Source organism: Guillardia theta (genome assembly GCF_000315625.1).
Source record: "Guillardia theta CCMP2712 unplaced genomic scaffold GUITHscaffold_38, whole genome shotgun sequence".
In the NCBI taxonomy this organism is placed as follows: domain Eukaryota; class Cryptophyceae; order Pyrenomonadales; family Geminigeraceae; genus Guillardia; species Guillardia theta.
The window spans coordinates 370,614-398,487 of record NW_005434636.1 but is presented as its reverse complement, the minus strand read 5'-3'; the positions used below and the strand labels follow the sequence as shown (position 1 = coordinate 398,487).

Sequence of the window (27,874 nt, the reverse complement as noted above, 5' to 3'; positions counted from 1 at the left end):
CCGCCTCGAACTGGAGACAGTCTGCATCCATGGTCCAAAATTACTTGGAAGTCCTCCTGAATCCACAAGGAAAGCAAATGATCAGAAATTTTGTGTAGCAAAGTATGGTATTCATGCTCAGCTGAGAGGGGAGCAGGCAAGGTGTATGACAAAGCTGCAGAGCTAGAATTGATACTACGCTTCAGATCATGAATCACACTTGCTCCACTCACGTTGAATTTTCTGATCAGGAATTCATATATAGTTTGAGTCGCATGGTTTGTTTTGATTGAATAAAATACATGATTGATGTCAGATTCCGATGTCACGATATCAATTATTGCCGATTGAATTTCAAAGATATTTTCATGATCGCAAGGTAATGAAACGCCAAGAAAGGAGCAGTCTCTTTCAGGTGCTTGGCTCAACACCAATGCTGGCTTTAGGAAACATCTTGTCTCCTCCGTTACCATCAATACGTCTGTCACTACAAAAGCGCTGTTTGAGATAATCCACAATCTCTCAGCTGGTAACATCTCCCCAACGCAAGTGAACCCATACTCTCGCATGCAAAGATGATTTGCCTCCGGTGGCATCCGTCCATTGGGGGCATAGAGAAAAAAATGAAGATTGTTTGCATTTGATTCTGAAATCGCCCTGATGATCGAAAACATCATTTTGTAATTCGATATTCTGGACAAAGACACAAATATAAATTTCTCGCTTTCAACAACGGACTGAGACAATTTCTGCGGACGAATCATTGGAAATCCAAAGATATTGATGGAGTCTTCACAAATATTGCCTACTATGAGAACTCTTCCATGTTCCACACCCTGCATTAAGATATATTCAGCTTCTTTTTCGTTGAAGGCAAAGTGATAATGGGCAAGGTGTAGAAGAGTCTGGTCCATCAGGTTGGAGCTGGATCGATCACCTGCTATATGCAAAATCAATGCATCGCAGTAATATCCGACAAGAGCCAAAGCGAAGGCTGAGAGTGTGTCCCCTGGGACAAATATGAAGTCGCCGCTCTGACAATTGACAGCATCTTGCAAGGAATTCACTACTCGAGAGAGTCTGAGAGCGTATGCAATCGATGGTTGGTCGCTGATCTGGACAAAATGATGTTCCGAATTGTTGCCGAACAGGCCGCTATACCAGGTAATTCCATCCTTTTTTCCGACTGAAATCACTGTGATGCAGAAATCTGGATTTCTTTCAAATATTTTCACTAGAGTTGAAATCCTCAACAAGTCTGAATAGGAGTCAAAGAGAAAGATCACCTTTTTCTGATGTTTGCGATCGGTCGGACTCACATATCTGAAGTTCCGTGTCTGAAACCGTGAAATATGAGAATTCAACTCCTTCTTGACAGAATAATGAAGGCAACAGGCCTTGACATGCTCTTCATCGCAATTGAGACAGGCGGCAGTTTTCAAGCCTCTTGACAGCATTTGGCAATGGTCAAGAATTTCGTCGTCATTCACGATTTCCAAGAATTCTTCTTCATCCTTTGCTATGTCATCGTGAACATGTTTCATCATCACACGGATCGCAACACCCTGCTGCTGTAGACTATATGAGAGCTCAGCGGCATGAGCGCTCATACCTGGTCTATGATGAAGAAAGTAAAATCTCAAATACTCTTTTCTGAGCGTCAAGAGGTCCTGAACAAAATCGACTTGTCCTGCGAGAGCTGATTGCAGAAGAATCATCTTTTCCTTTCCACTCATTAACTTTATAAATCTATAGCCATTCTTCCCAACCAGGGCATGGTGATTCTCCTTTGACACCCTGATACTTTCTTCCAACCATTCATTGTCTGGAACTGTGTCGTTCTCCCAAATCGATACATATTCAGTCTCAAGCATGTATGCCATATTGAATCTGAAACTCCAAGGAACTGTGGGAGCTATTTTTTCGAGATGAAAGGTAATATGAGGATTGCTGACCTGATACTCAGAAACTAAACGATCAAATCTCGAATGCTCTTCAAACTGCAAGACATGAACATTTTTGGGCAACAAACTCTGGCCCACGGCAGAACGGAGCTGATCCTCCAGACGGTGCCCTTGCGAAGGAGTAATGACAATGGAGACCTGATCAGCAAGAGAGCATGCACCTATGGTTGGATCTTCCATCAAATTGCAGCACCCCGACGGCATGGATTTCATTTCCGACTTTGCTTTGTTGATCAATTTTTTGGATGAATTGCCACGGTTGATCTCACGAAAAGACCCGTTCTTAACAAATACCTCAAGTTCTTTGACATGATTGAAGTGAATGTATCCTTCTCTTGTTTCAATTTCCCAATGACCAATGTGAACGACTTTTCCAGCAAAAGATATGTCTTGCAACTTGTCGAAGGATAAGTCAGTGATGAACAGGCTTGAGACATTCAAAATAGCCATCCAAGTATTCTTTACAAGGTCAGTCACACAGTGGACACTGTCCCACTTGCATGCAGAGCAGAAGCCTGCTTCTTTGGGAAGAGAAAACAAGAAATCGCACTCCAAGCAAAGGGAGCTGACGTTCATTTCGCACAGAAACTGTGAAAACTCTGTGAGATCTTGAAGGACTATCAAGACGACGTCATGAACACCAGAACCATGTTTGGAGGGATAAAACTCTGGAACAAGGGTTTCTTGGAAGCTGGAAAGAGTTCGACGCAGGATAGAAACATCATATGCCATGTTTTTCTTGTGGTATGATAAAGCAGCAACGAGCTTGTGAAGCTCTAGGTTTCGACCTATCGTACAGTGGAAGAATTGAATCCCACGGGAAGGCACCAGATGATGAACATGGTTTCCATCCACATATATATCGAGACGACGCGACAAAAGTATCCGTGAGACTTGCAGGACAACTAGGAGCTCAGTTTCGTTCGGGGCGAGGTAGAATGCGTTCGGCGGATAAAGGATACGAACGTCATCGAACCTCGAACATGCAGGAACGCTGAATGATGAAAGAATGAGCCAAACACTGATGAGGAGTCGCGACGCTGCATTCGATGTTCCAAGAAAAGTTCTTTTCAGAGCAAAAGGACGAAATGTCATGTGGCTTGTGAAGGCAGAAAGAAAGATGCCAACAAACAAGAAAAAGAGAAGCAGCAGGAGGTGGAGGAGGTTGTGGTAGTGAACGTCAGGAGGAGGTGCATGAGAAGAGAAGAAGAAGCGATGGTGGAGTTGTTGTTGGTGTTGGTGTTGGTGTTGGTGGTGGTGGTGGTGGTGGTGGTGGTGGTGGTGGTGGTGGAGGAGGAGGAGGAGGAGGAGGAGGAGGGGGAGGCGGAGGGGGACGAGGAGGAGGAGGAGGAGGAGGTTCAGCGAGACATTGCGACTCGTCAATGGGCTGCTCCCCGACACTTGCAGAGGACACCACCACCCACCCCATATAGCCTTTTTCTGGGGTCCACGGGGTAGGGGTGAGGTGGAAGGGAGCGGCCCCATGCATACTGCTCGGCACGCTGTGATGGCGCTGGTGCTGGTGCTGGTGCTGGTGCCAGGGACGGCGAAGAAGAGGAGGAAGGATGGTGACGGAGGATCGCTTCCTGATGCCGATGCGCTCGCTCGAGCTGCAGTCCCTGCATCGTTTGGATTTGAGATAGCAAATGTGAGCAGAGTTGCGACGAAGCTGCGATACTGGAACGAGTATGAAAGAACTTCGAAAGAGATAGTGAAAACCATCATGAGGGAGGCAGAGAAGGGCACAAGAATCCTCAAGTTCGAGGTGATCAACCCAGATAGAATATTCAATCAGGATGGAGGGATGGGGCCCTATAACGAGGTTCTGGATTTCATGCTCAAAGGCAAGATGAATCTCAAGGATGAGAGTGGGCGAGAAGAAGCCATCGTGAACCCCATGTTCGCCTGCATTCCTATGCGCGAGAGGTACAAACCTGGGGCTTCTGGTGATTCTGCGGCTGAATCTTTGAGTCCCTCTAGATTCTGCATTGAGAAAATCTCTAGGGCTTCTCGGCTTGGAAGCTGGATCTCTGTGGTTGGTCGCAACTTTGAGTTGAAACTGTTGATGATCTCGAGCGACAGGAGAATTGTCATCGATGGCAGACAGTGTCTATGCTGCTGCCTGAAGGTGACGGGATGGAAACCTTGAATCTGCCTGACATCAGCGTTGACTGGCGAAAGGTTGTGCCCTGTGATGTTCTCTTCTTGTGACCTCTGGGCAGGTCTGTGAGGATTGCTTCTATCAGAGACTGCAGACAACTGTGAAAGCCGTTCGAGAAGGGGAGGTGAAACAAGGGGGATGAAGACAAGGGTCGCTCTTGTAAGACCCTCCAACAGGTCGAGTGCGTGGAGCTATCCGACCAGCAGTCAGAAAATCTTCTGCCTCAGGTTGCCATCCTGTTCCCGCGCCTTCCTGTTTAACCTGGGGCCTCAAGGTCCCGGGCAACTGGACCATCGATGTGAGCACGCGCACGACAATCGGGTCAATGAGGATGGAGGAGAAGAAGTTTTTGCCCATAGGTAGCCGATGGAGCCAGCTGCCGGCGATCCATTCCGTTATTCTCTCCGAGCTCGTGAGGAGCCTCCAACGGCAGCGCGACCCTCGCTGATGACCTGATGGCAGATGGAAGGGAATCTTCACGTCCGCCCTCTCGGATCCGACGGCAATCCTTTGGAGCCCCTTACCCCGGGAGACCTTCGGGTGAACGTCCTCCGTTTGATTGCGTTGTGTGACATCTGGGGACTTGTGCTGACAGGATAAGTATTTCGGGAAGACTTTCAACTTTGCAGTATACCTGTGGTGATGCGACTTTCAAGGCGGACTGGATGACTTGAACATTTTTTACTTGAGACATGAGCGTATTTACAAGTTATAGGCGGGATAATAAACATGAGAAATGTGAAAGCTAGTCTTTAACCCCTTCGATCTTGCTGAAAAATTCATTCAAGCAAATTCTGTCAATATTTGCTGTGGACCTTGTTAACCAATCCAAATTCAGTTGTGAATCGATGCAGATATTCAAATTTACCTAGAGATCTGCAGTTTCATGCGAAAAAATTCTGCTTGTTGCCATACTCGCACTGAAATGCCAAGTCATTTGTCATTAATGGACAGAGCTCAAATTTCAGTATTTCAAGAATTTTCAACCTGCATCATCGACTAATCCAACTTCTACCAGGGAATAAATCATATTTAGAAAAACCTTCCAAAGCGACATGTCAATGTTGAGCAATCGTCTTGCAAACAAAGTCGCACCTCTTCAGGTAAACTCGACAATTTCAATCTTTTGAAGAAACCGTAGGACACTTTTGCAGTTTGGATGCTATTGTGTTTAGAAACTGAGAGGCAATGTGAGTAGGAATCTGTGCACGATATAGATTCATGCACCTGCTTTGAAAATCGTTCTGTAAAATCCGGAATCGAAAGGAACTCCATCGAGCTGCATCTGTAGCAAGAGTGCCCATGCGGAGGCAAGATTGATCACGTCCCCACGAGCGCAGAAGTTATGGAAGGGGATGGTGTAAAATGCGAGGTCTGGTGCAAACCCATACTTCCTGCAACGAGGGATCATCAGAAATTGAAGTTGATAGAGCCGTCAAGTATCACCGCAGCTGCGCAGCAATGTAGAGGACTTGATTAAGGTTGACTGCAAGCCTGACAAGGTCCAAGTACCAGGACCGAGAAGGCTTTGCGCCCTTCCCAACAAGAAATGCAATAGCCTGTAAACCACGAGCAATACTTGTCCTTGGCGAATCACTGGAATGACTGCAGGCTAGAATAAGACTTGACAACGTCGCTACTGATGGCTTCATATTCAAAGACATCATGCATTTCAGGATCCGGGAGGGGTATTCTTCCTCATTGTTAGAATCTTTGAATACAAGGCTTGGAATAGACGGAGAAAATAGCAACGAGTTTGATTGACGACACTTTCCACGGGCTAGGCAATACCCTGATATGTAGGCGGAAGTTGTAGCACAATTCGGCTTCACTCCAAGAACTCTCATGATATCAAGAATCTTCACACTATTTGTGAGGAAGTCGATATCATTCAGTGATGTTGACGAGCAGATGTTCAAGAAAATAGAAAACGTAACAATGTCAGGGGACACGCCTTTCTGCGACGCAACGTGATTGTATATTTTGATGGCTGATTTTTGCACCCGCTCCAAATAGGCAGTCCTGGAATTTCTTCGCAAATTTCGCATATTCAACAAACTTTGCAGCAGGATGTTGTAGCTCACTATATCAGGTTGTGCTCCCTGGGAAAGTGCAGAGGAGATCATATTTTCTGCCAGCTGTGCATACTCAGTCCCCAACTGTGATTTGGATGCAAGGACCATTGCTTTGAGTATGGAATTCAGAAGAAACCCGTTTGGAACTACCTGAAAGCTTCTCATCCTCACTGATAAACTTGAACAAAATTTGATTGTTTGATCCTTGAAAGTTTTGTCTGTTGGTCCCAAAATAAGCGCGTAAAGAACAATTTCATGCAGCGAAACAAATGTCACTATGTTTGGAACGATCCCCTCCTTTGCCATCTTCTGCAAAGTCCACTCTACTATCCTGAGATTCGCGCATACAAGCTCAGTATAGTTTACATCCCTCCAGCATTTGTCTGATACATCTTTCAAGACCGTTGCGCAGCCATTCAGGATCGTTGAAAGGCTCACGACGTCTCCTTTTATGTTGAGATCCGCTTCGAAAGTGTGTAGCAACCTGCAGGCCTTCTGGACATTTTGCAATCTTGAAAGGCCCTTGTCAGAGCATTTCACACAAGATTCCACCAAAATGTTCAACGTCACAACATCCGGTGATACACCGTGATCCCTCATCGTCCGTAAAACTTCGGTACAGTCCGACCATCTCTGCGAAGCCGATCTTGCAACTGCGCGGCGGACTGCTTGGGTGCTGCTAGGGTTGCTGACTTGGAAGGGGTCACTTGGTGACGTCTGGATGCCTCGTTTTGCATTCTTTCCCACACACGTTGCGATGAGAGTGTTGAAAAACTTGACATCAGGTGCCATGCGATAGGATTTCATTTCAACAAGCAAGGCAGAACCTCGCTTCAAGGCTTGATCTTCAGGGGTGCTGATAATCTGCTGCACGAAATCGTTCTTCGACTTCAGAGTATGGATTGGGGGATTGATATATGAAGATTCTGAAGCCTTTTTTCTTGTAATCATGCTGTCAACTTGACATTTCTGCTTGTTGTGTTCGAAGTCAAGCGACAGCAGGGCATCATCCAATGACCATCTAAGACAACAGTGAGGTCCCAACGGTGGCAAGAAAGAGTATCAAACCTTCTGTCTTTCATGATACTCTTGCTTTTCCATAACTTGAGCTTGAAGTCCACAGGGATGCTGGCCTCAAGAACTCTTTCCCACTGCATGTCACTCAAGATGTTGAATTCCTCCAGGTCTGGCTTCGATCTCGCACTAGCCCTCCAACTCATCAATTTCCGGTCAACATCAGACTGCATTGAAATCTAGAAAACGGATCGCTCAAGGGGAAACAAGATAGGAAATCACCCTCACCTGTCTCGCTGAGTCCAGCTGCAGGAGGTCTGACCAGGTATAAGTTGATACATTCCTGGCTTCAAACTTCTGCTGGGAAGAGACATCTAGTTGCTGCGATCAAGTCAAAGAAGAAGAGCATAGAGACAGCTATGGAGCTAGGCTTCACCTGGTACTCCTGCACATGGCATGAGAGCTTCGGGACCCTGCCGACCGGCCTTGACGTCTGTCTGTGAGGGGATGGACGGGGGAACAAGCATGGCAGGAATGCAGGTGAAAGCTGAGGGACGGAAGGAGGCAGGCAGATGCTGCATGGAAGGAGGAGAAAGGCTATCGCTCGCGCCATTCAAGCCATTGTGATCCTGTTGAAACTGCCACCCCCACCCTGTCGTCTTTCGTAATATTTCAGTGTTGGAATATTTAAATATGAGTATTTGAAATATGAGTATTTGAAATTAAACTTTCACAGTCGATATCATACTTGCTTGAATTGGGACCCCACCTATTACACTTTCTCCCGATTCCATGCTATGGGGCGCATGTGGAGCGGGAAATTTCAGTGCTCCCTTCCTGTACCCCTCCTGCCCCACTCCCTCCCACCTCCCTATCATAGTCATACTGCTCTACATCATATCTCCCGCTTCCTGCTCCTTGTCTTCCTCCTCCCTCCTCTTGTTTCTGAGAACAATGTGGGTTCCCCTTGCTCCATGTTGCGGATCAGGGGATCGGGCAACCCGCAGCGCTGTGCGGATGTGATCTCATGCATACTCCGTCTCAGAGGATCCGGAGAGGAGTTCACCCAGCGTAAGTTCTGTTTGGGATGCCCGGCGTTTCTGAGCTGAGCGAAACAGGTGACATGGAAGACCCTTCGGATAACGACCAAGAACTCGAGGACCTCAAGGTTTATGCAGAAGGCCAGAGGAAGGCATACGACGCGAACGAGCAAAATGACTCGTACGAGTCGGAAGCAGAGGCCCTCAGCGAGTCCGAAGCCGCAGCAGGATACGATTGCTCCAACAGGTTAAGGCAGCGAATCGATCAATTCGTTAGAAATAACGGTCCTACCGCTGCGAGTGAAGAAGACGCTCGGAAGATTACTCTGATGTTGCTGGAAGCCTTTGAGGAAGAACATGAAGCCAGAAATCAGAGCAAGCACAACTTGCTTAAAGGCGGGCCACCTGTCACTGTCACTCCTGTGTGGGAATCTTTCATGGTCAAATTCTTGAGTGATGATATCCATGCAATGTGCAACTTTGCCTACTCGATGTATAAACAAGAGATGGATGTGGAAAAGGCCATGAAGTATCTCAACATGGTGCTCAGCATGGATCCTAACGAAAAGAGCAAAGAATATTACATGTTAGAGGAGAATGAGCGACCCACAAGGGAGGAACTCGTTGAAAGCGGGCTAGAAGTGGGTGATTTGGATGAATTCTACAAGAACGTCACAGAATATTTGCAGAGCGATGAGCTTAGAGAGGTTATTGAGTCTTCGAAACTCAACATGTCATATGAGGAAGTGATCGCTTGCCTGAATCTAACTCGGGACAAACTTCATCATGTTTTTGACGAAGATGCTGATGAGATTTACAAGCCCGTTTCACATCCGGCAGGTCCTGACGGCCGAACGAGTTATTCTAGAGCATTTTCATACATGGGAGAAATCTACTTGGATTATTATGATCAAGCTCCGAAAGCAGAGTCTCTTTTTCAGATCGCGTTGTCGTATGATCCCGCAAACGTACACGCTCTTTACATGCTTGCCACGGCAATTTGGAAGGCGGCAACCCTGATTGGTGAGAATGAATCCATGATCATGCCTGGTGGACAAAGCTGTGCAAGAGATGTCTTCATTGAGCGAGCTTCTCACCTGTTTCGAGAAGCTGCAAAGCTGGCACCGGACGACGTCGTGTTGCACTCACATTTAGCAAGATTTTTTATCAAGGAGTATGGTGATGTTAAGCAAGCACAAGACCTGCTTGAGATCTCTTTGAGCATTGATCCGAGTGAACCTGATGTGTGCCATGCATGTGCGGTGCTGCTGCATGAAGTCGCGATTTTGCACGCTGAAGCAGGAAACGTGGAAGAGACTGCAAGTTGTGAGCAGGAAATGGAAAAGGCCTGGAAATACGCCCTTAGCTTGCATCCTGCACATCCCCATGCAGTGCATGAATACGGAAATTTCTTACAGGTATGATAGTATAATTCTTGTACATGTGCATCTGACATGACGCGACAGAAAACGCTCAGATTCAATGATGCTGAGACGATTTTCAAGAATGCGTTGATGTTTCATCCCAATCGACCAAAGCTACTCTGGCAATATGCATTTATGTTGCAATGCTTTCGTTCAGATGATACATCAGCATTGGAATATTACTATCGAGCTCTTCAAAGCGACCCCCTCCATCTTCCTTCAATCATATCGGTCGCTCAGATTCATCATTCAACAGGGAGCAACTTCGAGCTAGCCGATAAATATTACGAAGAAGCCTTGAAGTTTGATCCTTCGAATGTGGAAGTGTTGTGTAATCGAGGCCTGCTGCTGTTCGAGGCTTTCAACCAAGAAGATGCTGCAATAGACCATTTCGAACAAGCTCTTCGCGTAAACCCGTCACATGTTCCGACCTTGTGCAATTTCGGGATGCTGCTCATGACAAGGCAAGACGAGGCTTCTATACACCAAGCAGAAGCTCTGCTATCGCTGGCTGTCCAAACCGCTCCTGATCACTCTGATTCAGTGCGGAATTTAGCAATTTTGCAGAACTTTAATCTTTTAAATCACTCGTTTCCTCTTTCAATCTGCCAGGAAAAAGGGAGTGATGAGGACAAGTTCGAAGAATTGTTGAAAATTCGGCCTGAGTTTCAAATGGCAACATCGTTGAGCACGTTTATTGAGCTGCTCGTTGATGTAGATCCCTGGAGACTTGAAAGGCTCATGATCAACAATGCGCATGTCTATGAGGTTCAGATCAAAGCAGATTCGATTCTTGGCGACCTGAATTCCTATGTCACTTCGAAGATTGATTACAGTCAGAAGATCCTGAGCAAAGAAGCAGATTTGGATATGAAGCTAAAGCTGTTGACTTGCATTGCAAGTTTGAAACATAATCTTGATTCACACTTTATGCCTTTGAGCGAATCCAAAGTCAACTCGGATTCGTCAGCAACATTCAAAGAGAACCAAATTTCTCCATGGAAAGATCTTCTGCAAGTGCTAGGGTCTTGGAGTCCAGAGCTGCAAAGCGAATATCGAGGTCGTATATCAGACGCCCTCTGTGCATTAGGGCAGCTCTTCTTTGAGGAAGGACATCCAGAATCCCACCGTCTCTTCTTAAAGGCCATTGAACTTGATCCTCAGAACAACGTTGCTTACAACAACCTTGCTGTCAACCTCGAACACAATTGTAGGATTACCCCGCAATCTGCTAAGAGCCTTACAAGCCCCTTCTACTCCAACTATTCAAGAGACGCATCCATTCATTGGATCACGCAGACCAGCACATGGAAAGAATACTGGCCAAGCTGCGGCTGGATTGTCAAAGATTCAACCATTGAGATTCTACAGCATTCAATCCCTGCAGAGAAATGGATCGGGAGTAACAATGTCCGTGATATCCCTGTGGAAGTGGACCATGTGGATATAAATTTCCTCGAAAACACCACGAGTCTCTTGATTGAAATAGGAATAATCCAGGATGAGGAGATCGATGTTGTGAACGCGCTTCTACAATCTTTAAGGCTTTCTCCCGACGAGGCTACAGTGCTGGCAAACTTGGGAGGATTCCTGCAGGTCTTGATCAATTCATCGGAGTTCTGATGAGTGACAATGAGATGATGTGCAGGATTGTATTCTGGCGCAATCGCTGTCCAAGCAGTTCAGCAACATGAAGAGCCTCCAACGTAAGGAAAGACCCTCTGACAGATCTTGGTTGACCTTTGCGCAAGGCATGGTCAAAATGCTTTATGAAAGAGCCATAGAGCTGCAACCGAATCATATCGGAGCAAATGTTAATCAAGCGTCCTTCATGAACAATGTAGAGGGCAACAGGAACGAAGCGCTGGTGGCTGAAATACCTTTACTTGTGCGTTAGTGAGTCTAAGCCTTTCACCTAGGCCATTTTGAAGAAAGTTACAAGACAAGCTCCGATCTACAGCATGGCACACTTTGCAGTCGCAGCTGTACATCAGGTTCTAGCTAGTTCATCTCTCCCCGAAATGCTGACGGATTCCCCCAGGAAACACCTTATGAGCTGCGCGAAACGTTGAATCATTTAACGGTATCAAACCTTTCATGTTGATTTTGGTTGACTTGTGCGGTTGTAGATTGCCCGATCGCTTGCTCCACATGATACAAACACCATTGTCAACTTAGCTTCCTTCCTGGTATCCATCGTCAGGAGGTATCAGCCTTTTTTGATTCTATCCTTTGTCAGCAAAGGCGAACAAACAACGGGATGCCAGAAATCCAGAATCTGTTCACGAGAGCCCTTTCCAGTACATTTTCTTGCTACAATTCCGTGTGAATTTTCCTTTGACTCGTATGCAGTCCGACCTGCAGACAGACTTGTCCTACAAAATTTTGCCGTATTCTTGCAATCAAGGTCTGAACTTCCCTCTCTTCCACTTGCCTGTGATCAAAGCGGCAACGAAGGGATGAAAAGCAGGCAGAGCACGTGCACATGCAAGCTGTAGAGGTGTCATCGTCGGCCCGAGATAGACGTCTGTGCTGAATCTATTCCAGCTGTATCCCAACAATCCCATCGTGCTCACAAACTATGGGTTGTACCTGCATGAGGTGATATGTCCTCTCCCGCGAGTGCAACGTTTGACATCCGTGCAGGTTCACGAGAACTTTGAAGGAGCTGAGCATCTTTTCAAGGTGCGTTCAGAGTACGATCCTCTACTTAGCTGTGACCTTGAATCGATGAATCAGAGAGCTCTCGCCATCCAGCCAACGTACCCTTATGCTCTTTGCAACCTTGGACATCTGATAGTTGACCTGAAGCAAGACTTCAAGGTTGATCGCTCCGCGTCATGCTCCTCGACTTTGACTAGATATCACAAGACTGGGGAGTCTTACTTTCAGCAAGCGCTCAAAATGGATCCATCCAACATCCCAACTCTTTACTGGTACGTTCTTTCTCGTCTCAGTGACCACCCCTCACCTTCACGTTCAGCTATTCTCACATGTTGTCCCAACTAGCTTCTCAAACTGGATCCGAGGTCTTTCTCTCGCCATCCTACCCACACTCTGACTCGTCTCGATTTCAGACATATCAGAGACTGGCCGAGGATTTACTCATGAGGGCCGTTGATGCTGAACCGACTGTCTACATGTCTGAGGAGGTCGAGACAGGAGGGTCAATAAGGGGCCCTGACTTGTGCTACTTCAGTATCAGTTGCACCCGGACGAGTTGATTCAGGGATCGAATGCCGGGTTTTCAGACCCTCTGGCTTCAGGTAGCTGTTCACCGCTCCTTGGTAACGTCCTGACGTACCCGGGGAAGCGTTCAGGATGGAAGTATCAGCACACAAGGACGATAAGCGTCGGAAATTGTGATGCCAAGAGCTCCCGGCTCCCGACTGATCAAAGTGACGGCAGGGGACTCGACCCGAGCAAGCTCAATCAGGAGGGGAACCTTGCGAGTCAGGCGGAGAGGATGGCTGATCCTTGCTGTAAGGGCATCGGACGGATGGAGAGGCACTGACGAGTGATGTTTCTTTAGTCGTTGACGATGCCATGGAGAAACATCTTGCTGCCGAGAAGGTCGCCCAAGAACTTCTTGCGGAGGAGGAGGAGAAGAAGACGAGTAGTAAGGTAACGTCGTCCCGTTCCTTTCGAAGTTTGACAATCCTGGAAGGCTGGGAAGGGGAAGGAAAAGACGAAGAAGAAGAAGAAGCCCAGATAGAAGGTCATGTGTCCATTATCAATTTTAAATGTGAATCAAGAAATTTCAAAACTCATATGTGATGCTTTGCTTTGATATTCCTCGACTCCCCATGACCCTAAAACTTTGCTCCTGAGAATCGTTGTCGTCTCCCGTGTTGCATTCTCTACCATTTTCTTTCTGTCCTAGTATCTGATATTCTCTACCATTTTCTTTCTGTCCTAGTATCTGATATTCTCTACCATTTTCTGTCTGTTCTAGATCTGATGTCTCATTGTCTGCTCCCCCCCTCACAATCAAATCTATCTCCCCCAGATAATCACCTTTCCCTTGCTTCCATTGCCATCCACTTGTTACAACTCTCACTTTGCTAGATTCATCTTCTATTTCCATGTCTTCTCCTCTCCTCCTCTCCTCCTCTCCTCCTCTCCTCCTCTCCTCCTCTCCTCCTCTCCTCCTCTCCTCCTCTCCTCCTCTCCTCCTCTCCTCCTCTCCTCCTCTCCTCCTCTCCTCCTCTCCTCCTCTCCTCCTCTCCTCCTCTCCTCCTCTCCTCGCCGGCGCCATCTCGTCGCATCTACTATGCATCTCAATCCACCTCCATCTCATCTTCATCACATCGGGATCCACCTTTCTGGGGCCGGCTCAGTGGGTTGGGTCATCAGCAGTCATCCATGGGGTAGGGGTAGATCATCAGCAGTCATCCACTTATAACATTGAGCGACGGAGGCGACCAAGGTGACCAGGGGGGTGGGGGTTATTTGTGACTGACACCCCATCTTCTGGACCCCTACCTTTCGCTCTAGAGAGACTTATTTGAATAGCGTAGGGTATTTTGAGTACCCCCTAGGCCTCAGATTGGCACCCCACCCCCCACAATACCAACCAAGAATCTGTATCGAGGGATGCAAATCCCCGATGCTTGCAGTTCGGCGCTACCCTTGCGCTCCCCGCCTCACCCTCAGCTAGCAACCTCGTCTCCTCACTACTTCTCTCCGTTCCCTTCCTGCTTTTCCTCCTCTCCCTCTCCTCCTCCCTCCTCTGCTTCCTTCCTCTCACCCTCCCTCCCTCCCTTGCCTTCTCGTCCCTGCACCTCTCTGAATTCCTCCGTCTTCCATCCTAGTCATCATGTCTTCCTCTTTCTAATCGTCTCATAAATTCCTCGTGATCCTTTTGCTCTAGAGAGTCTTTTCTTCTAGCATTCTTCTCTCCTGTCTTTCCCTTCGTCTATGTGTTCTATTTCAAGATTGTCTTCTCCGACTGCTGTTACAATCCGTCTGGTTTTCTCAAACATTCTGACATAATTGTGAAAGCAGGCGCTCAGTGATTGAAGGAGTTGAACACTATCTCTCGATGCAAACATGGTTCGCTTCAAAGTTTGTTTCCGAAATCTGTTCTGCATTCGACAGCAGATGCTGTGCAGATTCTTGTGGCTTTGTTGTGTCATCATAATCAGCCGCCAGCAGTGTTCTGCCTTCACCCTGTCTTCATGCCCATCACTTCGATCGACCTTGTACAATCGGGGGCTGCTGGCGAGCAGGTGGTCGGTGCATGCGAAAGCGCCATCGTCGGCGAGGAGAGGCGGCCTGTTGGAGTGGAGCTGTCTGACGTACGGGAAGCTAGTCGGAAAGGAGATCCCCAGCTCGTTCACGGAGGGCGTGGATTACTTCCGGAGCTCAGAGGTTGATATCTGTGCTGAGTTGCCTGCTGTTGTTGAGGAGTTCTGCAGCACAAGGTGGGGGACCTTGTGATCTTCGAGGACCAGGGCTCGTCCAGGCGATTCGGCGAGATCGTCGGCATTGGGGCAGCCAACGAGTTCGAGGTGGGTAGATGTGGGGCAGGCAAGTCTGACTGCTGCTGAGCTTGTTGCAACAGGTCTGTCTCGCTGCGCAGGAAAGCTCTCCCTCATCAAAGAGTACTGGTGCCCCCCTGCCCCCGGTTTGGAGTCACCGTTGACATGAACTACGTAGGGACCAAGAACGGGCAGGAGATCAAAAAGCTTTCCCCGTCCTCCATCGCGCTCCTCACTTCCATCACATTTGAAGCCTTCTCCCCCTCCAAGAGATTCGTGACTTCGGCAAGAGTCTTCACATGTCGTGAGCCAGGTCTCACCCTCACCTGCAGCCTGAGAAGAGTTGGAGCGAAGACGAAGGTTGTCGGGGGGATGCACCGAGTAGAGACCTCGGCGACGATCGAAACGAGAAGCTCGTCGGCATCACGGTAAAGGATACGACATCTCCCATCGCCATGGCTGATCTTTTGGTCGCCTCAGGTTCAGAACGTCTGGAGGGAAGGGGAGGACTACTACCGACCGGAGAGGTGCAATGTCGGGGACCTTATCTTCTTCCCGGTATTTCTCTTGTGCTGCTGCTTCTCCTCTTGACAGCTTGAAGGTCTCGGACGGGATCGTACAGTTTGGAAAGGTTGTAGGACGCAAAGGCTTGCCATGGCAGGTCCTTGCGTTGTCTTGTAGTTGTCCTCATTCTACCAGAAATCTTCTCCCCTACATTCTACCGCTTGCCCGCTTGTCTCATGAACCCTCAAATTTCCTATCCTTTCCATTCCTCTTCTTTCCTCCAAAAATCTCTGCTGTGCAATCCTTCCCTCTCCTGCTGTGAATCCACGCTCCCTGCTCTCCTCTCGTATCGTCCCTTCCTACATCTTCTTGTCTCGATCCCTCCCACCGCAGCTCGTCTTGTCTGCTCTTAATTCCACTCGAGCAGGCGGAGCTGGAGGTCTCGACAGGCAGCGGGCAGGAGAAGCTGCGAGTGTTGAGCGAGACTGCAGTGTGGGCTCCTTCCCCCGACGTCGTCTCCTCCCTCACCTACTTGCCTCCTCCTCCTCCGGACTCAGACCCTCCTCCTCTTCCCTGGACAGCCAGCCCTGCAGGAATAGCGAAGGTACGCAGAGGAAGACTTGCTAGCTCCGCGATGACCGTCCTGCAGATGAGGCTCACCGGGGCATTGCAGTTTGAGAAGAAGATGACAGGGGAGGAGGAGGAGGAGGAGGAGAAACTTCTGGTGGGCGAGTTGATATTCCCTCCCCTACTTTGACCAGCCGTGCTAGGATTCTTCTCTTCCTCCCGCCATCTCCCCCGATGAGGTCTCGCTCGTACTCCTCCCTGTGCTCCTTGACATCGTTGAAGCAGCAGCGGCCGGTCGAGGACATCAGCCGTTCAGCTCGCGAGCTTGTTGCAGGGGTGAGGAGGAGGAAGAGGAGGAAGAGGAGGAAGAGGAGGAAGAGGAGGAGGCAAGTAGAGGCACAAAAGATCATTTTGAGGGACGAGGAGGAACGGCGACGCGAGAACTAGGAGGAGGGAAAGACAGGGTCTGACCAGGACGCAGGCTGGCAAGTCGTTGGCTGAGAATGTCTGGCGAGGCTTCGGGTTTGTGTTGGACGAGGCTGTGAAGTCAGCGGAGAAGATGGGAAGAGAAGCGAGAGAGAGGGTAAGAAAAAGTGCGCCAAGCACATCTCAGCCTCCTTATCTTCTTGCACAGGCTCGAGAAGAGGAGACCAGGAGGGCGGCAGCGGAGGCGGAGGCAGAGGCCAGGAGGGCAGCAGTGGAGGCGGAGGCCAGGAGGGCAGCGGAGGAGGCGGAGGCCAGGAGGGCAGCGGAGGAGGCGGAGGCAGAGGCGTAGTCGGAGTCCAGTAGGGCAGCAGAGGAGGCGGAGGCGAGGAGGGCAGCAGCGGAGGCGGAGGCCAGGAGGGCAGCGGTGGATGCAGAGGCGAGGAGGGCAGCAGCGGAGGCGGAGGCGAGGAGGGCAGCATCGGAGGCGGAGGCGAGGAGGGCAGCAGAGGAGGAGGCGGAGGCGAGGAGGGCAGCGGAGGAGGCGGAGGCGAGGAGGGCAGCATCGGAGGCGGAGGCGAGGAGGGCAGCAGCGGAGGCGAGGAGGGCAGCAGAGGAGGCGAGGAGGGCAGCAGAGGAGGCGGAGGCGGAGGCGAGGAGGGCAGCATCGGAGGCAGAGGCGAGGAGGGCAGCATCGGAGGCAGAGGCCAGGAGGGCAGCAGCGGAGGCGGAGGCCAGGAGGGCAGCATCGGAGGTGGAGGCGAGGAGGGCAGCAGCGGAGGCAGAGGCGAGGAGGGCAGCGGAGGAGGCAGAGGCGAGGAGGGCAGCAGAGGAGGCAGAGGCGAGGAGGGCAGCAGAGGAGGCGGAGGCGAGAAGGGCAGCGGAGGAGGCGGAGGCGAGGAGGGCAGCGGAGGTAAAGTGAGAAGGCAAGGAAGGGATTGTAATACCCTGCACAGGTTGCATACGAGGAGAGGAGAGCTGCAGAGCAGGAGCTGGTAGGACGAGGAGGAGGCGGAGGCCAAGGAGGACAGGGAGCAGGAGGGTGGCAGCGGTGGCTAATTTCTTCTGCAGAGAAATGCGGCGGATCGCTCAGTGAAGGAGGCGAGGAGGGCAGCGGAGGAGAAGACAGCACGTGAAGAGCTTGAGGTAGATCAAGTACAGGAGGGCAGGAGGGCAGGAGGGCAGGAGGGCAGGAGGGCAGGAGGGCAGGAGGGCAGGAGGGCAGTGTGGTGATGCAGGGGATGGGAAGAGGTGTGTTTGGAGGAGGGAAGAAGTGACGCGGAGCAGGGACTCGACGGAGAAGTTTCGATGAGAGGAGGAGAGAGGTGAGAGGATCTGAAGTGTCGTTCCTCCGTCTCATCTGTTGCAGTCGTGAGAGCGAAGAGGACAAAAGCGACAACAGGTCTATTCTGATCTCCTCCTTCCTGCCCGCTTCTCCCCTGCTCTTCCTCCCTCCTCTATCCTCCACCCTCCGCCCTCCACCCGCCGTCCTCTTTATGTCTCCTCCTCCTGCCTTCTAACATGTTTCCGCCTTCTCCTGTTTCACCTTACAGTTTCGTTCCAGGGACGAAGAGTCAGCAACTTTACGCTTTCTGTTGTCGTCGACTGAAACTCTCTCGAGGACACGCGCAGGTAGAGAATGAGAGAGGAAGGAGTAAGGGACGGAGCGAGGAGGCAGGGGAAACCCATGGAGGGAGGAAGACACGGAATGGAGGAAGGAGAGTGGGAGAAATCGGAATAGCAGATGGAGGAGCAGGGCTGATATGAAGTACATCCTCAGATGAAACGTCGGACAACTACAAGGCCAAGAAGAGGAAGTCGCAGAGAGCGCCAGTGAGCAAAGGTGCAACTCCAACCACAAGTGCTTGACAGCTGACGGGGACCTTCAGGTTTCGGTGCAGACAACAGGCAGAGGAGAAAGAACAAGTCGAGATGATGACAACATCAAGATTCTGATCTTTCCCTTCATTCTCGTTCGAGGGTCTAAAGTTTCTGTTAAGACAGCCCGCGACCGACCGCTTAGGGTCTCCTCGCATGTTTAGAATACAACCTTCTCATAGCCTCTTTCCTCCTCACGTTCTTCTCGTCTCCTCCCCCATCCCGCCTTGCTCCCTCGCTCTTCCCGTCACCTGCTCACACCCCAAATCAAACGGCCCACCAACGGCTGACAGGCGACAGATCTACCTTGAGACTGCTCTAGCTTCACCATTGCAGTGCGCAGAGTCTGCAGGTCTTTGGCCAAGTCCTGTCGGCAAGTCAGTTATCAACGGCCGTCTCCTCTTCTCCTCGCCTTCAGCTTCTCCTCCCTCTCCTTCTGCTTCGCCGCCGACGCCTCCTCATGCGCCTCGATCGCCTCGTGCAGCGCATCGTGAGCCTGCGGCGAAGTGTCAAACTTGACTGGCACGAGATCAGCTCATCACCGTCTGCAGCAGCTCAGCCTCTCTGCTCAGCTTCTCGTCGACTTGTCTTTGCGCGTCTTTGAACTTCCTGTCCATCTCTCCTTCCAGCTCCGCCGCTCGGTTGCGGAGTCTCGCTGCAGCAGAGGGATCAGCGACCTTCACATCCCAGGGAAGTCAAACCTGCAAAGTCGTCGTTGGCCTTCTCCAGCGACTTCTGCGTCTGCTCCAAGGATCGACGGACCTTTGCAAGAGCTTCCGTGCTGTCCTGAGTGAAGGAGGTCTGCGACATCATTGCACTCTTGATGATCCTGTCGGTCGCGTAAGTGTTTTCTCGCACGTCCTGAGAGAGCAGCCGGAGGGCTTCCTTGTACGACTGCAGAGAGTTGTACGTGCCCTCCTTCACATCCTGGATCGCGTTCTGCACCTTGTCCCTCCCTTTGGCAAACTGAGTCGTTATGGCTTCCTTGCTGTTCATAAGCGTGGTGCTGATATTCATGCGAATCGACTCCAAGGCCGACTCAAGACGAGATCGAAGCTTCGATTCAAGCTGAGATCCATCGTTGTCCAGCTGGCTCCTGGCCTTCTTCACCGTTTCCGCACTCTTCTTGACTTGATTCTCCAAAGCCTGCAAGTCCTCTGCAGTATACTTTTGCTGAGACTGAAGCTGATCAGAGAGTTGGTCAATTCTTTCTTTGTTGTTCTTGTTCACTTTGCTCTGTTCGTCGGTGGTTCTTTCCATCTCCTCTGACACATCGGTCGCCAACTTCGTAGCTTGAGACATTTCTTCTGATATCTGGGAATGTAAGGAGCTTTCTGCTTGCGAGAAGTTTTGCTTCATGGCGAGTTCTGCAGACAGCAGGCTCTGAGACACACCCTGCTTGAGTTCCCTCACCCTCCGTACCAGCTCTGACTTCAATTCTTCAACTTTCATCTCAAGCTCATGTCTTACATCTACATTCGACTGCTGAATTTGCTGTGCCATGTTGCTCACATTGGATTGAAGCATTGAAAGTTCTTCTCCCGCTCTTGTGAAGTACTTGCTTACCGAGCTGCTGACCTCTTGGAGCTTCTTCTTCTGAGCAACATCTTCTGTATCTGTTTTGCCTTTGAGCTGCGCAAGCTTGGAGTGAAAGTCTTTCACGTTGAAGTCCATCTCATCATTAACATTCTTCAAAGTGCCTTGGAGCCAGCTCTTATCATTCTTGATTTGATGATCAATGTCAGATTCTGACTGTGTCAGTTCCTGAGTGACTGCATCGTTCAGCTTAGAGGTTGCTCCTTGCATTTCTTTGGCCTCTACTTGCTTCCGCAGACTCTCTTCATCACGAAGGGCTTTCTCTGCATCTTCAAGCTTCTGTCTGGTATTTTCCACGGCAACCCGGAGCTTTTCAAGCGTGTCCAAAGTAGATTGTTTGAATGTATTTTGATCATTCTGGATGCCGAGTATTTCATTTTGTTGATCATCCGCTATCTTCTTTTGTTTTGCTTTCAAATTCGTAACACGGCTCATCAATTGTGCAACTTTCACGCCTGTCCGCAACGAATAATCTGAAATGTTTCCATCTAGCTCTTTCAGACCAGCACTGATGACTGAGCTTATCTTCCCCCTTTCTGATTCCAGACGATTTCTCATCTCCTGATCCAGTCCACTGATGTCGCTTTGGATTCTTTTCATAATGAGGTTCTGGACGTCATCTCTCTCAGATGCAACTTTTGTTTCGGCTTCTTTCAACGATTTCTGCGCTGCACTGACTTGCTCATCAATATTCTGAAACTTCTGGGTTGCAGAATCTTGCAGTTGTTTGTGCTTCTGAGCTAACAACTGGATAGCGTTGTCTTGTTCCTTTTGCTTCTGCCTCTGCTCTGACTCGATTCTTCTCAAAAACTCCTCTACTGCAGTGACATTCGCAGCAGCAGCATTCTTCAACAGCTGAATTTTGTCGCTGATGTCCAACATCCCTTGATTGATAAGATCTTTGATCACTTTCTTTTCATTTTCAGCCTCACTAGAGAGCTTGTTAATTTCTTTCTTCATCCGGTTGTTCATGTCATTCTGCTCTCTGACGTGTCTTTCCATGGCCTTGACATCCTTCAGAGTTTCCCAGACCCGCTCCCTCACCACCTGATCACTCCAGTGCTTGTGTGACTGACCGCTGACGCCGAGCTGGCTACCTTGTCCGTTGAAATCGAAGATGTTGAAATATGGGTCATGATTGGGACTGTCATCTGACTCCCACAAGCTTGTGTATCTCGCAGCTAAGGATGATTCATGACCCGATCCACCATAGACCAAGAATACGCAAACGACAACAGCTAACAATACACCACTGATGGTACCCACTAGTTTCAGAAGATTCAACCTCCTCCCTGAAGTTGTAACGTGAGCCTGCATTGATAGCGTCTGTGTGGCTAAAACTGATAAGAGATCGATTTCCGTAGCATTTCCTGAAGAAAAGAGTCAGAAAAGAACTTCATCCAACAAGTTCACGGATACAAAAAGATAACTTGAGAAGGAACGAAAACAGTCAAGATTGGGTCAGGGAAACACTACATGGGCTAGGAAAGTCTAACTGTAAAGAGAAAACAGCGAAGTGGCTGAAGGAAGCTTTCTGGGGCTTTCAAAACAACAAAAAGAGAAGGCAAGGAAAGGAAGAATGGAATGCGGACTAAGAATTATGGCAAGGAATGGATGGGCGAACAGGGTCACACATAGCAGATAGAGGAGACGAGTTGAACGAGACGAGGGAAGCAGGAAACTTTCAATGGAAGTCAAAAGATGTGAAGAAGAGGAAGACGGAGAACTCATGAAGAGTTGGGATCATGAGCAAGAGGCGAGCAAGAGCAGCAGCAGCAGCATAGTCGTAGGGTATGGAATGCCTTTCGATCCAGCTTTCGATCCACTGCTTTCGATCTATTTCCGGGTATGCTGTATGAGGGTTCTTCAAGGAGCCCGGCCGGGGGGCGCCCGAGGTGTCACAGAGACTCACTGGCTATTGTTACCGTACTGATTTTTAACTTAACTTTGAGTAGTAGTACTAATGACGGTCGAGGCGAACGGTCAGCCCCTGGCTCAAGAAATTTGACTTGATGAGTGCGGAAAAAAGAAGATCAGTTCAGATCACACGAGCGTTAAATTTTTTCAAATTATCCCCTCATTTTTCACTTTCACAGAGGCAGGGTCCCCGAGCTCAACGGTCACGGGTTTTGAAAGTTTGACGGTAAAGGTTGAAAATTTTAACAGAGCCCTGACAGGGGGGTATGGGTCAACAAAATCTTAACTTCGTTTTTGACTGAAAAGGAGGGGTCCTTTCCCACATGCACATAGGTTATTTCCTAGTAGGGGTGGTATGTTGCTGGCAAAAACCTGAGTTCAACATTAGAGAGGGTGGGTGGCTAATAGATAAACAAGGAGTCACTTGAAAGGGCAAATGGGGGTGGTTTATCCCAGAGATGCAGGGGGAAGGGTATGGTAGGGGTACCTGGAAAATTAATTTCCATGACAAGGCCAATAACAGGAGGTGTGAAGGTGGGTACTTTTACTGGGATAGACTAGGGTAGTGTCTCCGTCCAGAGTTCGCAATGGCTAGGGGGCGAGTTTGGCAGAAAGGGATCGCTATGGAGCCTCCAGCCCACCGAAGCATGCTGCTAGTTCTTCTTGTCTGTGCTCTACTACCTCTCCTCTCATCTGCGTCCAATGATTACAACAGCTGGTCAGACCTCACCAAGATTTCTCCTGGAAACCGACTGGTTTCAGCAGTGGCGACGAATGGCGCTCAGGTCTACGTCTATGGGGGAGGTGACGGACTCGGTTGGCGACCTTGGATCGAGAAAGATTTGACGGCTGACGCTGTTTTCTTTCCTTCATGCAGATCTCAACAACCAGATGAATGGCGTGTACTCTCTGGACGTTTTGAAAGGGACGTGGACGTACAACAGCTCTAGCGGGGGCCCGTTGAACAAGGTTGGCCTTTCCATGGCCTCTTTCGAGGACTCGCTGTACCTGTTGGGAAAGAACAATTCGGACGGTCAGGCGTTATCATGCGTATGTTGATGTTTGACTTGACTCATGAGACAGATAAGTTGTTAGCTCTGTATCGTTTCAGTTCCACGAACGCGAAATGGTTGGAGGTTCAGACCAGCGGCAATGTGCCACCAGCCCTTGTAAATATGTCTTTGGTGGTTGTCAACGAGTTTGCCTACCATTTCGGAGGGGCAAGCAAGTCTGACTGTAAGCAAGTCTTGCTATGCGGTTGTTGTTTCGGGCTAAAATACAAACAAAATAGATCTCACGAGCAACTTGATGTACAAGCTGAATCTGAAAACGTTTGAGTGGGCCCGTATAAGCTCCACCGAGAATGTACCACTCCATCGTCATGGACATGGCATGGTTGCGGTTGGCACTCTGATATACGTCTTCGGAGGAGCAAGTTACAACGCCACATCTTCAGGTAATCCTGAACAGGCTCACGTTGGTTTGATGTTGACTTGTTGACACAGAGTACATCTACCTGCAAGACCTATACACCTTCAACATCGTCAACAATCAGTGGACTGTACTCAACTCAACCGGAGGAATGCCTTCATCACGCGCTTTCTTTGGAATGGCAGCAATATCAAACATAATATACGTTTTCGGAGGAGAAGGGACGATGCCAGGTTAATATTCCAGAGACTCATTGATGTGTTGATATTCCATTCATACAGGCAAAGGCGTCGTCTTGCAAAACGACATGTACAAGTTTGATACGAACAGAGTTGAATGGAGTCATGTGACAAGTCAAGGGCAAATTCCATCCAATCGATCTCAGTTCGCTTTTGCTGCAGCCGGAGAAACGTTGCTTTTGTATAGTGGGAAGATTTCGACAGATACCAGTAAAGACAAGTTTATGAGCTCGTCTTGTTTGACTCATTCCTTTACAGGTATGATCTCACAAGGAAGGTTCGAGTACAATTCAAGCTTGAATGCCTGGAAATTCACCAACGATGCATACCCTCGTTTGCTTGATAGCTGCAGTATGTCATCGATTGGCAAAGAGCTCTTCATTGTCGGAGGCTCAGAATTAACTGGTGAGGTTGATTCCTAGTCATTCATGGTTATGACTTTGGAGCAGGCATGACGGCAGATCCAAACATCTTCGATTCCTCGGACATGGCCTGGACAGTTCAAAACTTTGATGACGGGCGCCTGGTGCTAGGAAGGAGCGGACATACAATGTCAGCAGTCGGGGACTTCCTGTATGTGTATGGCGGTTACACATTAGGCTCTTCCCCTCTACCGCAGACAAGTGACTCTCGCTACCCCCCCACTTCCGCTTGCTGACGACGAGTAGGTTACAACAAGATGTTGATCTTCGACTCGAGACTTCAGCGATGGAGTTTGTCGTCGACCAGCTCATCCATGTCGAACCCTCGTTACGCCATGTCGTCAGCCACTATCGGGCGAGTGGTCTACCTCTGGGGTGGCTTCGAGTACTATTCAAGCATATGTAAGAGAATGTTGGAGCTGTTTCAATGGCTCGTTGACTATGCGGCAAACAGTTGACAGCAGTGGGCAAACGAAGAATGACATGTACGCCTTCGACACGTCGTCACAGTCGTGGGCCGACATCAGTCAAACAGGCTATCGCCCCCAGTCACGTTACGGACAAGCTATGGCAGCAGTAGGAACCGACATTTACCTCTACGGAGGATCCACCGTCTACTCATCCGGTGAGATACTCTCCCCTCCTCTCAGCTCCTCTACTCTCCGCCTACCGCTCCTCCCTCACTCCCTCCCTCCCTCCCTCCCTCCCTCCCTCCCTCCCTCCCTCACTCACTCACTCACTCACTCCGGTTCTGACCTCTCATCCTGCCCCTTCCTCTGTCTCTCCCCTCGTCCTCCCCATCACGATCTGACAGCCTCTCAGCTGCCGAGTCGTCCTTGCACAAGTTCGACAGCACCACGAGGCGTTGGGACTCTATCACCACAGTGGGTGTGACCGTTCCTGCACGATTCGGGCACTCCATGGTTGCAGTAGGAAGTCTAATCTACCTCTTCGGCGGCTCCTCCAACGCGATAAAAGGTAATGACGTTGCTGCCGTCTTTCGCGACGCTGACATGACATGTAAGACTACCTTGAGGGTGAAGACACTAACCTTTACATGTTGGACGTCGCAAGCTACCGCTGGAGCATCGTTGCTGCTGCTGGAGCTCAGCCTTCAGCTCGTTACAAGGTGGGGATGGCAGCCATAGGCAATGACTTGTTTTTGTTCGGAGGCTACACAAAGAAAAACTCTGGTGAGGCGAACTGAAGCTCTTTGAGGAAAGCGACTCATTATTTTTATGATGTTTCTTCAGGTCCCTCCAACGATTTGTACAAGGTCATGGTTTACAGCTTTCTCTGTGACCCCGGCTTCACCTTCAACTCAACCAGCAATCAGTGCGTCACCTGCCCTGCCAACAAGTACAAGTCCACCCGCTCCAACGATGCTTGTCAGTCCTGCCCAGCCCAGTCGGTCTCCTCCTCAGGAGCAACGGACGTGTCGAAGTGCCTGTGCGTCCCTGGATACGAGTACAGTACCACCTGCTCTCCGTGCAAAACAGGATACTACAAGAGCCAGACGGGAAACTCTCTCTGCTCCATCTGCCCAGACAACACCTTGTCCGTGTGGGAAGGGGCTGAGTACTGCTCCTGCCAGGCCGGATTTTCCTACCAGACCGGCTCCTCGACCTGCCAGTCCTGCGCCAAGGGCAAGTTCTCCATGAACAACTTTGCGATGGCATACGTGAACAGCATGTACATGTCAGCAACTTATGAGCAGCTGAAGAGCAACATCGCCACGACGAGGTTCGGGGAGATTTCCAACGCATCTCAGCTTGAGTCCCTCAACCCTAAGGTCCTGCTCCTTCCTCCGCTGTCCGCAGACCTGCCCCCATCGGAGGTCGACGCCATCAGGAGCTACGTGCGGCGGGGAGGGACTCTGATTGTGCTGAGAGCCAACGGCCCATCCTCATCCTCCTTAGCTGCGCAGTTTGACGTGATGATGACCAACTGCTCGAACTCGCTGGAGACATCGAACGTCTCTGACGCTTCTTGCAACATCGTCTCGTCCCTGGAGGCCTCGCAGACTGTCAGGATTCATCGCGCAGTCGCCGCAAACTCTTCGTTGAGCTTGATGTTCCAGGGCACAGGCCAGTGCGCGTCTACGTTTAAGTCCACGTACGCCAGCGGGACGTTTGTGGGCCTGACCACCAACTACGACTCCACCTTCTCTGCCAGGATGATCGCTCACCTGATGGATGTCGAGGCTGCCAGCAGCTGCCTTGACTTCTCCTGCCAGGCTTGTCCCTCCAACAGCATCACCATCACCAACCAGACCTCTGCTGACGACTGTGTCTGCATCGCCGGGTACACTCTCGGCCCCGACGGCCTCTGCAACATATGCAGTGCTGGAACGTACAAGGGCGACATTTCCAACGCCGCCTGCTCGCTCTGCCCTGCCAACTCCACCTCCCCACCCGGCAGCCTGACATCCGAGCAGTGTACCTGCCTTCCCGGCTTCACCTTCGACGGGGGCCAGTGCACCATCTGCCCTGTAGGGAAATACAAGGACAAGGCCGGGCCCGACGAGTGTTCTTTCTGCCCCTTCTTCTCTATCACCCTTCAGGCTGGGAGCACACAGTTTGAAGATTGCCTCTGCATCAGAGGCTACACGTACAACAACATGACCGGGACCTGCGATCCCTGCTCTGTCGGCACTTACAAGGATACGGTCTCCCGTGGAGAGTGCAAGTCATGCGGGGACAACAGAACTTCTCTTGTTGCCAGCACATCGTCGGAGATGTGTACATGTGTCAACGGCTACGGCACCGTCAGCGGTCAGTGCAGGGCGTGTGCTATCGGCCAGTACAACTCAGGCTGCAAGTCTGCCACTGACTGCCCGTGTCAGTCATGCCCAGCAAACTCCCTCACGGACCGGGTGTCCTCAACCTCCATCACCCAATGCAAGTGCCAGGAGAACTTCCGTGAGAACAGGACGATCGACAACTTGGAGTGCCTTGCCTGCTCTGCGGGGAAATTCTCCACCGCAGGCTCTGTTACATGCTCTCCTTGCAAGGTGTGTGACTTCGGTTACAGTACAAACTCCTGCGCTGGCGAGTGTAGCCCCATTTGTCCGAGACAGCAATATTACAATCCCCTCCTGCCCTCCAAATGTGCCGCCTGCTCCGACTGCTCAGGAGCCGTCGGCATCCAGTCAAATTGCTCCCTCCTCTCCGATGCCCAGTGCCTGGCGAGCGAGAACCAGGTCTGCGAGAGCTCCTTCGTCGTCGTCAACGGCTCCTCCACCACCTGCGGAGCTTGCGTGAAGTGCGCTGCAGGGTTTGCCCGTGTGGGGTGCGGAGGACAGTCAGCGGGCTCCTGCTACGCTTGTGCAGCTGGTTTCTACTCTGATACTGCCAACAGCAAGAAATGTCTCTCATGCGGCCCTGGCTCCTTCTCCAAGCAAGCAAACAGCTCTGTCTGCCAGATCTGCGCAGCCGGGACGTACAGCGAGCAGAGCGGAGGAGGGTCGACGACTTGCTTGACTTGCCCTGAGAACTCCTTCGCAAATCGCTTAGGAAGCTCCTCGGTCAAGGACTGTGAGTGCAACCGTGGGTTCGAGCTGGTGGGAGCCACATGCCTCGGCTGCTCCATGGGAACGTATAAGGCCATGAGGTCCAACGATGCTTGTACCTCCTGCCCAGACTTGAGTACAACGTTGTACACGAGCAGCACTTCGATCAGCACATGCGTCTGCAAGGCTGGAGCTGGATACAACCAGACCGTGCAGGGCTGCGTGATGTGCCCGGAAGGAAGATTC

At 50.2% G+C, this 27,874-nt stretch overlaps 6 protein-coding genes across 6 annotated transcripts; 5 read left to right on the top strand and 1 right to left on the bottom strand.

The window, feature by feature from the left end:
- Positions 1–3,426: 3,426 nt before the first annotated feature.
- Positions 3,427–4,747, top strand: GUITHDRAFT_139479 (hypothetical protein; the record flags this gene model as incomplete). Its single annotated transcript, XM_005831793.1, has 6 exons — positions 3,427–4,071; positions 4,166–4,228; positions 4,281–4,331; positions 4,379–4,516; positions 4,567–4,644; positions 4,700–4,747. The coding sequence occupies 6 exons, from the start codon at positions 3,427–3,429 to the stop codon at positions 4,745–4,747; spliced, it is 1,023 nt and encodes a 340-aa protein (XP_005831850.1).
- A 576-nt stretch (positions 4,748–5,323) lies between these two features.
- On the bottom strand, positions 5,324–7,426 carry GUITHDRAFT_109290 (hypothetical protein; the record flags this gene model as incomplete). The annotated part of the gene is made up of 5 exons (XM_005831792.1): positions 5,324–5,498; positions 5,551–5,709; positions 5,896–6,062; positions 6,108–7,200; positions 7,248–7,426. 5 exons carry the CDS (start codon positions 7,424–7,426, stop codon positions 5,324–5,326), a joined length of 1,773 nt encoding a protein of 590 aa, XP_005831849.1.
- Positions 7,427–7,612: 186 nt separating this feature from the next.
- Positions 7,613–13,372, top strand: GUITHDRAFT_109289 (hypothetical protein; the record flags this gene model as incomplete). The annotated part of the gene is made up of 22 exons (XM_005831791.1): positions 7,613–7,692; positions 8,182–8,264; positions 8,312–9,651; positions 9,700–11,253; positions 11,306–11,363; positions 11,409–11,524; positions 11,577–11,651; positions 11,699–11,740; positions 11,787–11,846; positions 11,897–11,957; positions 12,010–12,064; positions 12,115–12,157; positions 12,205–12,258; positions 12,304–12,342; positions 12,397–12,593; positions 12,641–12,686; positions 12,735–12,809; positions 12,857–12,923; positions 12,971–13,019; positions 13,066–13,139; positions 13,190–13,281; positions 13,325–13,372. 22 exons carry the CDS (start codon positions 7,613–7,615, stop codon positions 13,370–13,372), a joined length of 4,308 nt encoding a protein of 1,435 aa, XP_005831848.1.
- A 1,337-nt stretch (positions 13,373–14,709) lies between these two features.
- GUITHDRAFT_109288 (hypothetical protein) lies at positions 14,710–18,570 on the top strand (the record flags this gene model as incomplete). The annotated part of the gene is made up of 21 exons (XM_005831790.1): positions 14,710–15,030; positions 15,078–15,170; positions 15,224–15,269; positions 15,319–15,416; positions 15,473–15,568; positions 15,621–15,698; positions 15,742–15,771; positions 16,072–16,248; positions 16,294–16,368; positions 16,415–16,450; positions 16,497–16,547; positions 16,693–16,794; positions 16,846–16,982; positions 17,052–17,547; positions 17,591–17,629; positions 17,706–17,780; positions 17,922–17,959; positions 18,004–18,036; positions 18,199–18,266; positions 18,415–18,477; positions 18,524–18,570. The coding sequence occupies 21 exons, from the start codon at positions 14,710–14,712 to the stop codon at positions 18,568–18,570; spliced, it is 2,199 nt and encodes a 732-aa protein (XP_005831847.1).
- A 4,513-nt stretch (positions 18,571–23,083) lies between these two features.
- On the top strand, positions 23,084–25,324 carry GUITHDRAFT_71944 (hypothetical protein; the record flags this gene model as incomplete). The annotated part of the gene is made up of 5 exons (XM_005831789.1): positions 23,084–23,261; positions 23,317–23,460; positions 23,531–23,689; positions 24,572–24,729; positions 25,154–25,324. 5 exons carry the CDS (start codon positions 23,084–23,086, stop codon positions 25,322–25,324), a joined length of 810 nt encoding a protein of 269 aa, XP_005831846.1.
- A 72-nt stretch (positions 25,325–25,396) lies between these two features.
- GUITHDRAFT_71925 (hypothetical protein) lies at positions 25,397–27,658 on the top strand (the record flags this gene model as incomplete). The annotated part of the gene is made up of 3 exons (XM_005831788.1): positions 25,397–25,798; positions 26,594–26,792; positions 27,426–27,658. Coding segments are annotated over 3 exons (834 nt in total), but the record flags the coding sequence as incomplete, so codon positions are not given.
- Positions 27,659–27,874: the final 216 nt, after the last annotated feature.